The sequence below is a fragment of the Pezoporus wallicus genome, unplaced genomic scaffold, assembly GCF_028554395.1.
Source record: "Pezoporus wallicus isolate ANWC-B61680 ecotype Strahan unplaced genomic scaffold, APGP_CSIRO_Pwel_v1 contig_8341, whole genome shotgun sequence".
Taxonomy (NCBI): domain Eukaryota; kingdom Metazoa; phylum Chordata; class Aves; order Psittaciformes; family Psittacidae; genus Pezoporus; species Pezoporus wallicus.
Genome location: NW_026638083.1, coordinates 1,959,018 through 1,972,117, shown reverse-complemented (window position 1 = coordinate 1,972,117; position 13,100 = coordinate 1,959,018). Strand labels below are relative to the sequence as shown.

General features: G+C 56.5%; 1 protein-coding gene across 1 annotated transcript; it reads left to right on the top strand.

Moving 5' to 3' along the window:
• Window positions 1-2,937: 2,937 nt before the first annotated feature.
• On the top strand, window positions 2,938-8,011 carry LHX3 (LIM homeobox 3). The gene is made up of 6 exons (XM_057408942.1): window positions 2,938-2,944; window positions 3,773-3,944; window positions 4,119-4,321; window positions 4,479-4,630; window positions 4,746-4,917; window positions 6,409-8,011. Exons 1-6 carry the CDS (start codon window positions 2,938-2,940, stop codon window positions 6,825-6,827), a joined length of 1,125 nt encoding a protein of 374 aa, XP_057264925.1. The 3' UTR covers window positions 6,828-8,011.
• The last annotated feature ends 5,089 nt before the right edge of the window (window positions 8,012-13,100 follow it).

Below are 13,100 nucleotides of genomic sequence, written 5' to 3'. Positions count from 1 at the left end.
TGGGTGAGATGGTTTAGTGTGAGGTGTCCCTGCCCATGGCAGGGGGGTTGGAACTGGATGATCTTAAGGTCCTTTCCAACCCTAACGATTCTATGATTTCCTTGCTGGCCCGTGACCTTGCCTGGGAAGCAGTGACATTCCCCTGGGGAGCCTGAGGAGTGGCCTCAGCGCCCAAATGTCTTGAGGACAAACGCAGACAGGGGTAAAGGTTCCCTGTCCTCACCACCCTCAAAGGTAACACAACCACTGCCCCTTGTGCCGTTGTGTGGGGGCTGGCGTGGGCCCTCGCTGCTCCATCCGATGCTCTGTAGGTGCGGGGCCAACGTGAGGTTGGGAGCTCGGGGCCCGGGGAAAGTCGCGGTGCTGCCGTCCGGAGGGAGCATCTGTGCGTGCTGGGAGGCTCCCGCCCCTAAGCTGCTTTTATTAATTTGTAATCCCCCGCGAGCAGGAGGTAAAGGGATTCGGGGATTAACGGGCTCGCGGTAACAACCACAATTACCAGCTCCGGCTGCCTGGGGCAAGCGGGGCGCACGCACGGCGCTGTCCACCCCAGCACACGCACACGGGGGGGACCACACGCACGGGCACAACACGGCCGTGGTCACACCGACGCCTTCGCACCTCAGACACATGAGCACCCATGGGACAGAGCGCGAGCATCCCGGAGCAGACACAGGCTACATGCAGGGATGCACGAGTGTGCACAACCCTGCACACACGCAACTACCGCTGCAGCCGCGTGTGTTCTTGTCCCACACCCCCATGCGTGTTCCTGCACACCCACATGCAGATACACACACGATGCACACACGTCCATGTCCGCCCCGTCCTCAATCAGTGCCGTTAACCTCCTCCATCCGCAGGGCGCGGGGCGCCGTGGGTCAGACTCGAGTCCTCACCGTTACCTCGCTGCTCATTAACTAATTAGTGGAGGGGGAAGAGCCCCCCCTGCTACCCGTGCGCAGCGGGGGAAACGAAACTCGGGCCCGGGGGATGCTCCCCTCCCTCGACGTCGATTCCCCCGGTCCCATCGCTCCGGCCACGCGTGGGACGTGGGGTCGATGCCTCCCCCCCTCCGTCTCCTTCCTGCTTTTGTGATGCTAAAGAGCCCCGCGGAGAACCGCGGCCCAGCTGCGACCCGGCCCGACGGTCGGTGCCGCCCCCTGCCCGCCCCCCCCCCCGCGCCGGCCCCGCTCCGCCCCGGGCGGCGGCGGCCGCCCCCCGCGCCGCTCCCTGCGCTCCCCTCCGCGCCGCTCCGCCACTCCTCCGCAGCCACCCGCGCACCTCGGACGGTGCCCGGCGCGCCCGCGGGGGCCGCGATGCTGCTGGAGCGGGTCCGCGCCGGCTCGGAGAAGGCCGCGGAGCTCTGCCCCTTCCCGCGGAGCCCAGGTGAGGGAAGGGGGGAGCGCGGAAACCTCCGCGTGCCCCGCTGGGAACCGGCCGCCGTCTGTGCCGCTTCCGCGCTCCACGGGGCTCCCTCGGGGCTGCAGTCGGGGTTGGCTACAGGGAGGGAGGGCGGCCCTGCGGCACCGAGGTGTCCATCCCGGTCCGTCCCGTCCGTCCCGCTCCCTCCCGCTCTTTCCTGCCACCGGACACCCCCCGCTGCCCCCCGCACGCCGGCGGCTCCGGCCCCTTTTGTGCGCCGTCGGGTTGGGACTGGGGCTCCCCGATAGCCCGGCCCCGGCGGGAGCTCTGCCCGGCGCGGCGGCTGCTGCCCCGGGGTCCCGCCGCTCCCGCACAACGAGGGCAGGGAGGAAACGGGGACTTTCTGCCCGCGGACATCCCCTCCCTGCCGGCGGGACCCCCCCGCAGCCCCCGCCCTGCTCCGCTCCGGCTTTCTCCCCGTTTTGGGAAAGCTCCCGTTAATTCCTCTCCCAACCGTTTTTTTCCTCCCGTTTAACGAACGGAGACAGCACCGTCGGGGAGGGGAGAACCGCGCTGACCTCCCCTGGCGTATCCGGGGTACCGAGGGTCCCACGGGGGATGGCAGAGCAGGGTCCCGGGCAGGGGGTCCGGTTTCGGTGCGGGAACGCCCCGGTTCTCGCCAGCGTCGGCCGCGGCCGACGGTGCCTTAAAAACACAACGGCGAGGAGCCGGGACGGGACCCCCGGAGTGCGGGGACCGAGAAGTCACCGGGATCGAACCCCCGGGCCGGGCAGCTCCCGCTGTCGGGCCGGTGCCCCCCGTCCTGCCCAGTTTTGTCTTTCTGCGTCCCCCGCGGTGCGGACACCGCAGCAGCGGCAGTTGCGCGTTTGACCCCGCGCATCGGGAAATGCTTTTGCTACCGAGGGGGGCGGAGGCGGCACCGCCGAAAGCGAACCCCGGGGGAAGGACCGACACCAAAACGCTGGTTTCCCGTAGGACGCGACCCTCGTTCACGGCCCCGCGGTCCCCGAACAGGCTCCGTCGGGGCTCGGGGAGGCAGCGGGAGGGGAGCAGCGGGGCGCACCAGGGCGGGGGGCCGGGGCAGGGCGACGGCAGCCGGGCCCGGAGGGGGGTTCGGTGCCCGGGGCGGGCCGAGCCGCGCTGTGCTTTGCCCGGACCGGGGGCAGATCCCGAGTTTCGCGGCTCACAACGAGCCCGGGGCCGCGGCCGGCGCTGCCTCCCCCGCCGCCCGCAGCCGCGGCCCTCCCGCCTTGCCCAAGCAGTTAAGGGGCGGCGGAAGGGGACGCGCCGCCGGCCCGGGGGGATTAAATAAGAGCGGTGCCCGCCCGGCGCTTCAGACCCGCACCGGCGGGAGGGCTGCGGCTCCAAGGAATCCGCTTTAGTGAATTAAACCCCGGCAACGCAGGGGTGGCAGCGGCCGGGGATGGGGGACGCGGCACCGAACCGCAGCCGTGATGTGGGGGAGCCCGGGGGGGAGTGAGGCTGTTCCGCACCCCGCGGAAGATGCGCCAGTGCCTGCGGCCCGTGTGAGGGAGCGTCCGCGGGGTCGCCATGCAGCGTAAGAGCCGCGGGCCGGGCTGCGGCGGGACCTGGCGGGGCTCTGGCGTGTTACCGTGCCGCTGCCCTTAGCACCGCCGTTGTTCGGGGTTATTTGTTTGGACACAGTGAATTGTTGAGACGATGAATGCCTACAACGACATCATCCCCACCGCTCCCCTCCGCAGGGCTGTACATCTCTCCGTATCTATATAGAGTTATTTTTATATATAGATACTCTTACATCTTTATACAGCCGCGTCTATGTTTCTCTCCATCTGTACCTTCACCGATATATCTATATTTATGTACCTCTGTATCCACATTTTTACCTGGCTATTTCTATGCCTATATACCGATATCTATATATTTATGTCCGTATATCTTTACATTTTTGTTTTCTGGCTACTGAATCTGTTTAGTTTTATGTCCCTATTTCTCTGTACACTTGTGTCATCTCTTTCTATATCATCTCTGTTGGTATCCGCAGGACGGCAGGACAAGCCGACCGCGTTTTTATTTTGAGTGCAATCCTCGTGATTTTCGGTAGTTTCTTTCCCTCCCGCCCGTTATTTGCGGGTGGATTTCTGGGGTGCAGGGGGGGAAATAGAGAGCTCGGAATAAATAATTGCGCTGCAACTTTCCCGCGGCTACCGCGGTGGGCACGGGCGGGGAATTTCGTTCCCATCCTTTTCCTTCTTGCTTTCGCCAGTGCTCCCGGCTGCTTCCCCCGGGGTGCGCGGTCCCGGGCTTCGCGGCCCCGCGTCAACGGATTTGAACGAACGCGAATCTTTTTCGTCCCAAAACTGGTTTCGGGGGGCGGCGGCTGACGGGGTTTGCCTCCCCGCAGAGATCCCGCTGTGCGCCGGCTGCAACCAGCACATCGTGGACCGGTTCATCCTCAAGGTCCTGGACCGGCACTGGCACAGCAAGTGCCTGAAATGCTCCGACTGCCAGACGCAGCTGGCCGAGAAGTGCTTCAGCCGCGGGGACGGCGTCTACTGCAAGGAGGACTTCTTCAAGTGCGTGGGGACGGGTCGGGGACGGGGAGAAGCCGGGGAGGGCGCCGGCAGCCGGGGCGGCGGCGGGGCCGGTTCAGCACCGCGGACAGCGGCGGGGCCGGGCGGCTTCAGCGCCGTGGACAGCGCCGGGGCCCCGCCGCGCTCAGCGGCCGCCGCTTGTCCCCCCCCGCTCAGGCGCTTCGGGACCAAGTGTGCCGCCTGCCAGCAAGGCATCCCCCCGACCCAGGTGGTGCGCAGGGCCCAGGACTTCGTTTACCACCTGCACTGCTTCGCCTGCATCGTCTGCAAGCGGCAGCTGGCCACCGGCGACGAGTTCTACCTCATGGAGGACAGCAGGCTGGTCTGCAAGGCGGACTACGAGACGGCCAAGCAGAGAGGTACCCCTCGCCCCGTCCCTCCCTCTCCTCCGAGGGCAGCAGGGAGCCGGCCCTGGGCCCTCCTGCCCTCCGGGACGCGCTCACGCTGCGGGAGGGAGGGATGCTGGGGGGTGGCTGACGGGGGTTCCTTCACCTCTAACTCTCCCCGTGTCGGCAGAGGCCGAGTCCACGGCCAAGCGGCCCCGCACCACCATCACGGCCAAGCAGCTGGAGACCCTCAAGAACGCGTATAACAACTCGCCCAAGCCGGCGCGGCACGTCCGGGAGCAGCTTTCCTCGGAGACGGGGCTGGACATGAGGGTGGTGCAGGTGAGGGGGGCGGCCCTCGGACCCCTCCGGGGCCGCCCGGGCTGCGAGGGGGAGCGGCGGGGAGATGGGGCCCGTTCCGGCAGCGAGGGAGCTCCCCGGCCTGTCCCGCTTGCAGGTCTGGTTCCAGAACCGCAGGGCCAAGGAGAAAAGGCTGAAGAAGGACGCGGGGAGGCAGCGGTGGGGTCAGTACTTCAGGAACATGAAGCGGTCCCGGGGGACCTCCAAGTCCGACAAGGACAGCATCCAGGAGGAGGGACCAGACAGCGACGCCGAGGTCTCCTTCACAGGTCGGTGAAGGGGCTTTGCCCTCCCCACGAAGCTGCTTTCGTCCTGCCCCCCCGTCCCCCCCCGGTGCTACGTTAATAACCTTCAGCTATAACACAACGAGTGAAAACGAGCCCGAGGCGGGGGCGCGCAGAGCCGCGGGTTTCACCGCTCTGCGGCCCCGGCTGCCGGGTCCTGGCCGGAATGGGGGGGACCGGAGCCGCTGCAGCGGAACCTCCGCTCCCCCGGGGCTGCGGCAGCACCGACAGGGAGGAGCGGGAGAGCGGGGAGAGCTCCCGGGCAGCGCCGCGGGTGTTGGAGCCGCTGCTCGTGTTCAGCCCTTTCAAAGGGCCCTTGGAAGTACAAAACCCAGAGTCCGGAATCACTGACAGCTTTAGGGGGTAAAGCGTGTGAATCCTTTTTTCGCCCTATTTAAAGGGGTTTATTTGCGTTAGGACTCCCCTCCCAGCTCTGCGGGAGCTGTTACCTCTCCACTGGGCTGTAAAAGGGAGACGCTGCGCACCAGGAGGTTTGCGCACCGGAGGGTCCCACCTTTGGAGCAGAGATTCCTGCTGACAAACCCAGGGCCATGCCTACAGCAGCACTTCTCACCCCACACCTCCCACCAGCATCTGGTCTGTGCCACCGCTGTGCCCAAACCGCTGTGTGTGTGTGCAGCGGTATTGGCAATACAGGAGAGCAGCTGAAATGCAGAACTGTGTGTGTATTCACACACACGTACGTCTATTACTTGTGGATCTTTAGACACACACTTTGCATCCCAGCTTCTCCCTCGTGCTCCTAAAACCTATTTGATTTCCAACTGTTTATTCACACTGTGCATCAGCTCCATTAAATAGGGATTCACACTAAATAATAACTAAAGAGTGTTAAACAATTATCGCCAGCTTGGTGCCACAGACAGGTTTGTAGCTCCTGCTGCCCCTAACGAATGCAAACCGGTTTCGGTGGTAACTAAAAAAATCCTGGTATTTCCAACAGTGTTTTAAAGTCGTACAAATGCGTTTCACCAGTTCCTGAGCAGAAAATCCCTGCTGAGATTTAGCGTCTTTTTTCTCGTGAGCAATGGGGAGGTTTTCTTTCATCAATGAACGTTCAGGTAGCACCTAAAAACGCTATCAAAATTCCAGATAAACCTCACAGCCAAATAGAACTGCAGAGCAAAAGGTGCAAAGACGTGGAGCTCACATTCCCCTTTAAGGGATTATTTTTAAAGCACAGTCTCAAATTCTAATATGTATTTTTGGGGGCATATTTTTAAAATCCAAAATGTATCAGGAGTTTGCACACAGAAAAAATAATAATCCCATGACTTTCTACGAAGATCTGTCAACAAGAATGGGAATAATAAGGAATTACAAGAGGGAAGTGCGTGGCTGCTCAGCTCCCATCCATCTAATCTGTTTATTCCCAGAGCTTGCAGGAGTTCCCATGCAAACAATGCCAGCCGTGGCCACTGCTCTCCCAGTAAAACCAGTCCATTTCTCTTTCAGATGAGCCCTCTATGTCTGAGATGAGCCATTCCAATGGGATTTACAGCAATCTCAATGAAGCATCCCCTGCTCTGGGTAGACAGGCTGGGACCAACGGGAGCTTTGCTCTGGATCACAGCGGCATCCCAGCTCAGGACCAGTACCATGACCTGCGATCCAACAGCCCCTACGGGATACCCCAGTCACCAGCTTCCTTGCAAGCATTGCCAGGCCACCAGCCTTTAATCTCCAGCTTGGTTTACCCAGACAACGGCTTGGGCATCATGGGACAAAGCGGACAGGGGGTGCCCCCATCCATGAGGGTCCTGGCTGGGAATGGACCCAGCTCTGACCTCTCCACCGGCAGCAGCGGGGGATACCCGGATTTCCCTGCCAGCCCGGCCTCTTGGCTGGAGGAAGTTGACCACGCTCAGTTTTGATAGAGGGTTCATCACCGCATGGTGCGAAGGGAAAGGACTCGGTGCTGTAAAACGTCATCTGCCCCTGGAAATGAAGGAGGGACAAACCGGGACTGCTGAGCAGGGCAGGGAAGCATCAGGACATGGAGAGAGCAGATGCGCTTTTGGATGGTGACCCAAAGGCAGGGGCTGGAGGCCGGTGAGCAAGGGCAATTGCAGTGCAGTGACGGGCACATGGAGCGTCCAAGCCCATTCTTGTGTCTTTACTAAACACCAAGACTTGTGCTTTACAGATTTGATATGAGGTATTTTGCTTTCTGTTGTCAGTGCATTCCCCAAAGCAAGGACTTGTTTCATCACCCATCCACATCGAAACCTTTTTAAGAGAAAATAAAGTCCTCATCCACGGTAAAAGGTGTGACAATGTCTATATTTCTATAGGAGAAATGTTAATAGTGAATCACGTCAGAAACCCATGGTAGGAAACTGTTCTTCCAGCAGGTATTTTATATCTGATGCGGTATGTAATGTTTTATTTTGAATTTACATTAACTTTTCTATAATGAAATGCTCTTTAAGTTGCCAATCACTCCCCAGCAACCCTTTTCCTTTGTCAAATGGGAACCATATGTTAATTCTGCTTCTTCTCTCTTTAATTTGTAGATTGCTAGTTTTACTGTTCCAGATAAGCATTGAACCGTGACTAGATGTATTTATTCCAAATAACCACCCTTTCATCCCGAGCTCAGGAGGGGTTTGCCCTGACCTGGGAACGCTGTCGGCTCTGGGTTGTGACTCTTCCGCTTCTCCTTCAAATTCCTTTGCAGCAGTTTTACTGCAAAGTGTCTCGGAAATCACGCTGATGTCTTGTTGCCAAATACCTTCTTAGGGGGTTGCATGGCTGAGCGAGCACACACTTTCCTGGTGACACTTCTCTGTTCCAGGCATTTGTGTCTTTCCACAGATGTAGGCAAGACAATTGTATATTGTTATCTGTAAAAATATGGCATTAACTGTAGATTCTGTGGCTGTCCGGTGTCTTTTATTTATATTCTCGCTTTCTCTCTGATGATCAAATACTTCACGATTACAAATAAATTTGTCAGCTAAACTTGAAATAGTCTTCTGCTAAATACACATCCAAAGCATCAATGCAGGTAAACGCAAGATCTGAAACTGAAAGTGAAAGCCCTCAAAACTCGATGCCATGACTCAACAAAGGGTTGACATACACTCTATATCCCTCTTCCCTTTTTATAGAGGAACAATCCCACCTTTGGAAAAATGCTTCGATAAACTGAAACAAAAAATGACTGTTTCGAAGGCTGGAAGTCTTTGGGAGATCCAAACATATTTACTGCTCTGTGCATGCACAGGCTTTGATTGCAGTCAAGCTGGTTTTGATGGGTGACGGTTATTTTTCAGCATTCATTATGAAGGTATAAGCAGAAATCTGTGCTGATAAAGCAATGGCAAATAGCAGAGGGTGACGTTGTCTGTCTGTGGGCAGCAAGTTGTGCACATGAAACACTACAAGTCAGATATGGAATACTTCAAAATCAGAAAGAAAAGAAGAATCCCCTCAGGGAGTAAGCTTGGTTGAACACACACATCCCGTGTGTGTTTGCATGCACAAGAGGCTCATGTGTGTGAACACATCTTCGTATCCAGTGTCTGTGGCCATGCTCCCAAGAGCCAAGTGAAGCACTTTGCTGAAGGCTCTGATTTAGGAATCCTATGGGGGACACTGTAAAGCACATGGGCTTTGATGCTCTCACTCCCCTGGGAAATTGGGGGACATTTGTACCGGGGTCTTCCTTGCATTGAGCATCTTCGAGAGTGGGTGAGATAGAGAGCAGCGGCATGCTTGAGCAGAGGACAGCACCGGGGTTGGGGTGCAGCTGCCTCTGGGTCCAGCCCCATCAGTGATGCTCTGGCACACGCTGCCCTCCACTCTGCAGGGATCCTAGGGCAGAGTAATGCAAAATACTTGTTAACCACCAGCACTCTGTAAGCATCTTTAGAGCTTTTCCCCCTCCTGTTACAAGTTGCACCTGAGGAGAAGGAACACCTCCAGGTCCTGCTCTCAGGGAGCTATCAGGAGCCTGCCCAAGGCAATACAGGTACACGCACACTGCTTACGGCTGTAACAGTCCCTCAGCAGAGAAACACACTCCTTATTCAGGAGACGCAGCCTAAGAGCTACAGCAGGGAAGGGAGAAACCCCTGTCACTGTGTGACACCATGGGGCTGCTGGTGTAAAACTCCCCAGCAGCAGGAACCTGGGGGTGGTACCTGCACATTTGCTTGTGTCCCTGCTCCTGGGGGAGTTTCCAGATGGGTGAAGCTGCGTCTCCTGCAGCCAAGCACAGATCTGCCTCAGTCGGGTCTGAGCCCTGAGCTGGAGCTGCTTTTTATTCCTTCTCCGGAACGGGGTAATAGAGACAACTGTTGCTGCCAGCCCATAGGTACATTGCAGGGACATTCCTCACTGAAATGTATGGAGTAATTAGCAAACAATGGGATTTTTAAAAGCACATCACGGAACTTCACCCCAAGAGAAAACAAGAGTTTGTGGTTTTCACTCTCCTGCCCTATGAGCCAGAAACACCTTTACCAAATCTGCGTGTTTTGCATCACAGGCTTTTGGCAGTTGAAGTGTAAATAATATTTTACTATGAAAAAGCGAAAAATACTCTAAAAGACTCCGATTCCCTGAAAAAGACCGAAATAAGGACAGACAGACGGAACCGTCGTGGATTTTAGGATAACACCGCCCAGAAAGCGTGGTAATTGAACATGTGTTTTAAACCCCTTTGTTTCGCCATTGCCCTCCCCGCAAATAACCGGCGCTGTTGTTCCTCTCACCCTAGCAATTCCCAGCGGATGGCTGGATTTAAGAAAGGAAGAAATGCAAATTCCCCCCCCCCTCCCCGCCTTTGTGCTCCGCTCTGAAAGGCGGAACGGGTGGAAAGTTGCCGGCTCTTGTGCTCGTCTGAACACAGCGAAGAGCTCCCTGAATGTCCTGATATAAAATTCAGGGGTTGCATTTCAGCCTCTCCTTTCAGGGCTGAGGCTCGGGGATTCCATTAATATAAACGCTTTCTTCCCGTTAAAAAGAAAACCAATTTGAAAGAAGCAAATAAACCCAAAGCTATCCAATTGAGTGACAGCTTGTAAAACCCAGGCAGAATTAGGAAGAGGGGTTTTTGCATTGCTCAGTTTGCAGGTGAGCTTTATAAGCCCTGCTGATTTGTATGAGTGCTTGGCATGGGAGGCAGGAAATCTTTTGTGCTCTCAACGAGGAGAATTTAATGTATGACTCTTTTTCCCTCAACAGCATATTCCTCTTTTGGAAGCAGTCGTGCCTAAACTCGCACTCCCTATGGGTGCAGGAAATGATTAGATTTTGTGTCAAACAGTGGATGTCAACTTATTTCTTTCTTACTCTGATTTCTTCTATGAGGCCAACGAAACCAAGCCCCTCATGTAAGAGGGACAGACACCACGTCCTGTTCCACAGCTCCTGCAGTTCCCTTTGGGGACGTGGGCCAGGGGAAACCCCTCTCCTACGGGGAGCAGGGGTAGTGGCTGCGGCCGGATCGTCCTCTGGGTCCCCTCCAGTGGCTTCTCCCAGGTGTATCAGAGCATCCAAGCAAAGCTGTTCTCACCACCCTGCACATCCCACCTGGGCTCCCCCTGCATGCACCAAGGTCCCTGGGAACAAGGCAGGAAAGTGCAGAGCTGCACTATTCATACACTAAAATAACATCTAAAAGCAGCAAATGACTTTGTTAAAGCCTGACAAGTGGCAAAAATGCACCAGGAAAAAAAGCAAAGGTGTTTAAATTCGTTTTTTTTTTCTCCTTTCCAACACCTCCATCCTGTGTCAAGGTGGGAATGTGTTTTGCACTAAACCACACGTGCAGGTGTGTTTGCTGGCACACAGGTGTAGGGGATAGGGAACAGGGCACAGGGAAAACCTTGATATAGAATGCAAAAGCACTGCTTTTGTGCTCAGCATTTTGCACTCTGGAGATGAAAAAAATATTTATAGACAAATAGACAAGGCTTCTAGGTTTAAACAAACTTGCCCATGTTAGAACACAATTTCTGCCCATTATTTCTTTTGCAGGATACACACGTGTGTGTGTGTGTGTGAGCAGGGTGTCAGGAAGGTGTGTGTACTGCCTACAGAAACCACAGACTGTGATCCCCTGACAGAAGATCCTATTTATCTCATCTTTTCTGGTTTATAAGCAATAAAACTGCACATTTGCTACCAAGATGTTTTGTCTCCCTTCCACTTTGAATGAAGACTCAGGTAATTTCTAACAAATGAATAAAGGAGCCCCCAGAGCTCTGGGGCCAAGCGGCTCCACAGTGGTGCCAACTCACCCTCACTGCTGTTTTGGGGCTCTGGGAACACCAGTGCTCCACAGGGATAAGTGTCCAAATGAAGGGGACCTGTGTCCCTTCCCCTTCTTCTGACAGATTTGCTGTGTGTGAAGATCCCTACTCCGAACCCAAGGAAAACACAGAGGGATGCTAACAACTAGCTCAGTCCTGCTCACCAGAGATGGCTTTGACACACACAGATGTCCCGGACCCTCCTCCTGCAGTGCAGGCTGCAGGGTGAAGGAGGGATCCCAGAATGGGACTCAGCAAATATTCCAGCAAAGACGCTGGTGTTTAAGAGGCGGATTTGGTCACCAGCAGCGCACAGGTCACACAAACCCAAACTCCACCTCGGTTTAGCTCCCTGCTGATTCGCCCGCTGTGGCTTCTCCATCTCTCTGGGCAGGGCAGAGCCACTTGCTGCCAGTATCTCCTGGACACACATCCCGCTCCCAGCCGGTCACTGGCCTCTTCCAGCTCCTATGCCGGCGCCTGTAAAAAGTCTCGGAGTCAGCTGGAGGCGAGTAAATCATTCCTGACAGCTACATCTCTACAGGGCAGTTAGAATTAATGTAACAATTTGGCGTTTAATGAAGCAACAACACGCTGGGCTGCCGAGAGCAGCCGGGACCTGCTGCAGTCACATTATAATCCCTGAGGGACCCAAACGGCAGAGACTTCATCAGATGCTGACTTGTTAGGCAGCAAACGGCCGTGCGGGAGGGAAGCGGCGCGCAGGCAGCAGCGTGGCCAGCTGAGCGCGGCTCCAGGGACCAACCTGCGGCTCCGAGCCCAGGGCCCCGTGTCCCGGGGCTGCGGGGATGGGCACGGCTCTGAGCAGAAGGAGCAGCCCAGGGGACGCGAGGGCACATTGGAAGCAGAAGGGGACGAGGGGAGCTGCGTGCTGGGGGCTGTGGGGAGCGCTCGTCCTGCGGCAGGTCGCAGGGATGCTGAATCAATGGTGTTTGTGTGAAAAACGCCTTCTTGGTGGAAGAGTAGAAAAATAAATCAGTGCTGGAAGCCCCGGGCAGGGGGGAGCTGGCAGAACAACACGTTTTGTAAATGGAAACCAGCTCCATCAGGCGCTCTGCACCCAAAAGTGTCTGGTTCCCACAGAAGTTAAAGGTCTTTCAGCCATCTCTAGCATCAGGCCTTTTAAAAACCCTCACTGAAGGAGGGAGGGAGGGGAATGAATGCAAATGACTTTGGTAACAATCTCCTGTTTCCTATATACGTACACATGCTCTCCAAGCATCGCAGTCTGCAGCAGCTTGGATGCCTTTATTTTCCCTTGCTTTTAAAGGAAACCGTCGCACCAAACAACATCCCCTCGCTTCCCAAACCATCCATGGTGCTTCTCCTCTCTGGGGCGGGCTGGGGTGTGTGTGTGTGGCCATAAACCCCAACGTGTTTTGTTGTGAAGCCTCATGGTGGCCGGCTTTAAGGGCTTGACAGGTTTATAAAGTGCTGAGTGTCCCCGCGGGCCCGCGGCGCTGTTTGCAGGGAGGATGAAGCGTGCCGCATCCAGCTGGCCTGCAAAGGCAGAGGGAAACCTAAATTAATTCAGGAATCACTTCTGCTTTTCCGAGGGAGGACGTTGTTCTCAATCCATGGAAATTGCTCATCGGAATACTTATCAACAGGCACAGGGGAGCGATGCCGGGCTCCCCTCTCCTGCCGCGTGTAAATCAGGGGGCATTTAGCAGAAGTGCAAAGCAACAGAGTGAAACGGGGCCCCAGGGGCTGTGTCCCCACGCAGACACCCCCCCAGGGCTGGCAGGATTGGGGTGGAAGGTTTATTTCCACCCAAACCAGCTGCTTTACCCCAAGCTGCCTGTAAAGAGGAATGAGCCCCAACGAGCCCAACCTGGACTCTGCAGGTGAGGCCAGGAGGAT

What these genes read in the sequence shown, in the direction of transcription:
- LHX3 (XM_057408942.1), top strand. An exon ending in TGCAAGGAGGACTTCTTCAA is followed by an intron (nt 3,945 to 4,118) that starts GTGCGTGGGGAC and finishes CCCCCCGCTCAG; the next exon opens with GCGCTTCGGGACCAAGTGTG. An exon ending in CGCCGAGGTCTCCTTCACAG is followed by an intron (nt 4,918 to 6,408) that starts GTCGGTGAAGGG and finishes TTTCTCTTTCAG; the next exon opens with ATGAGCCCTCTATGTCTGAG.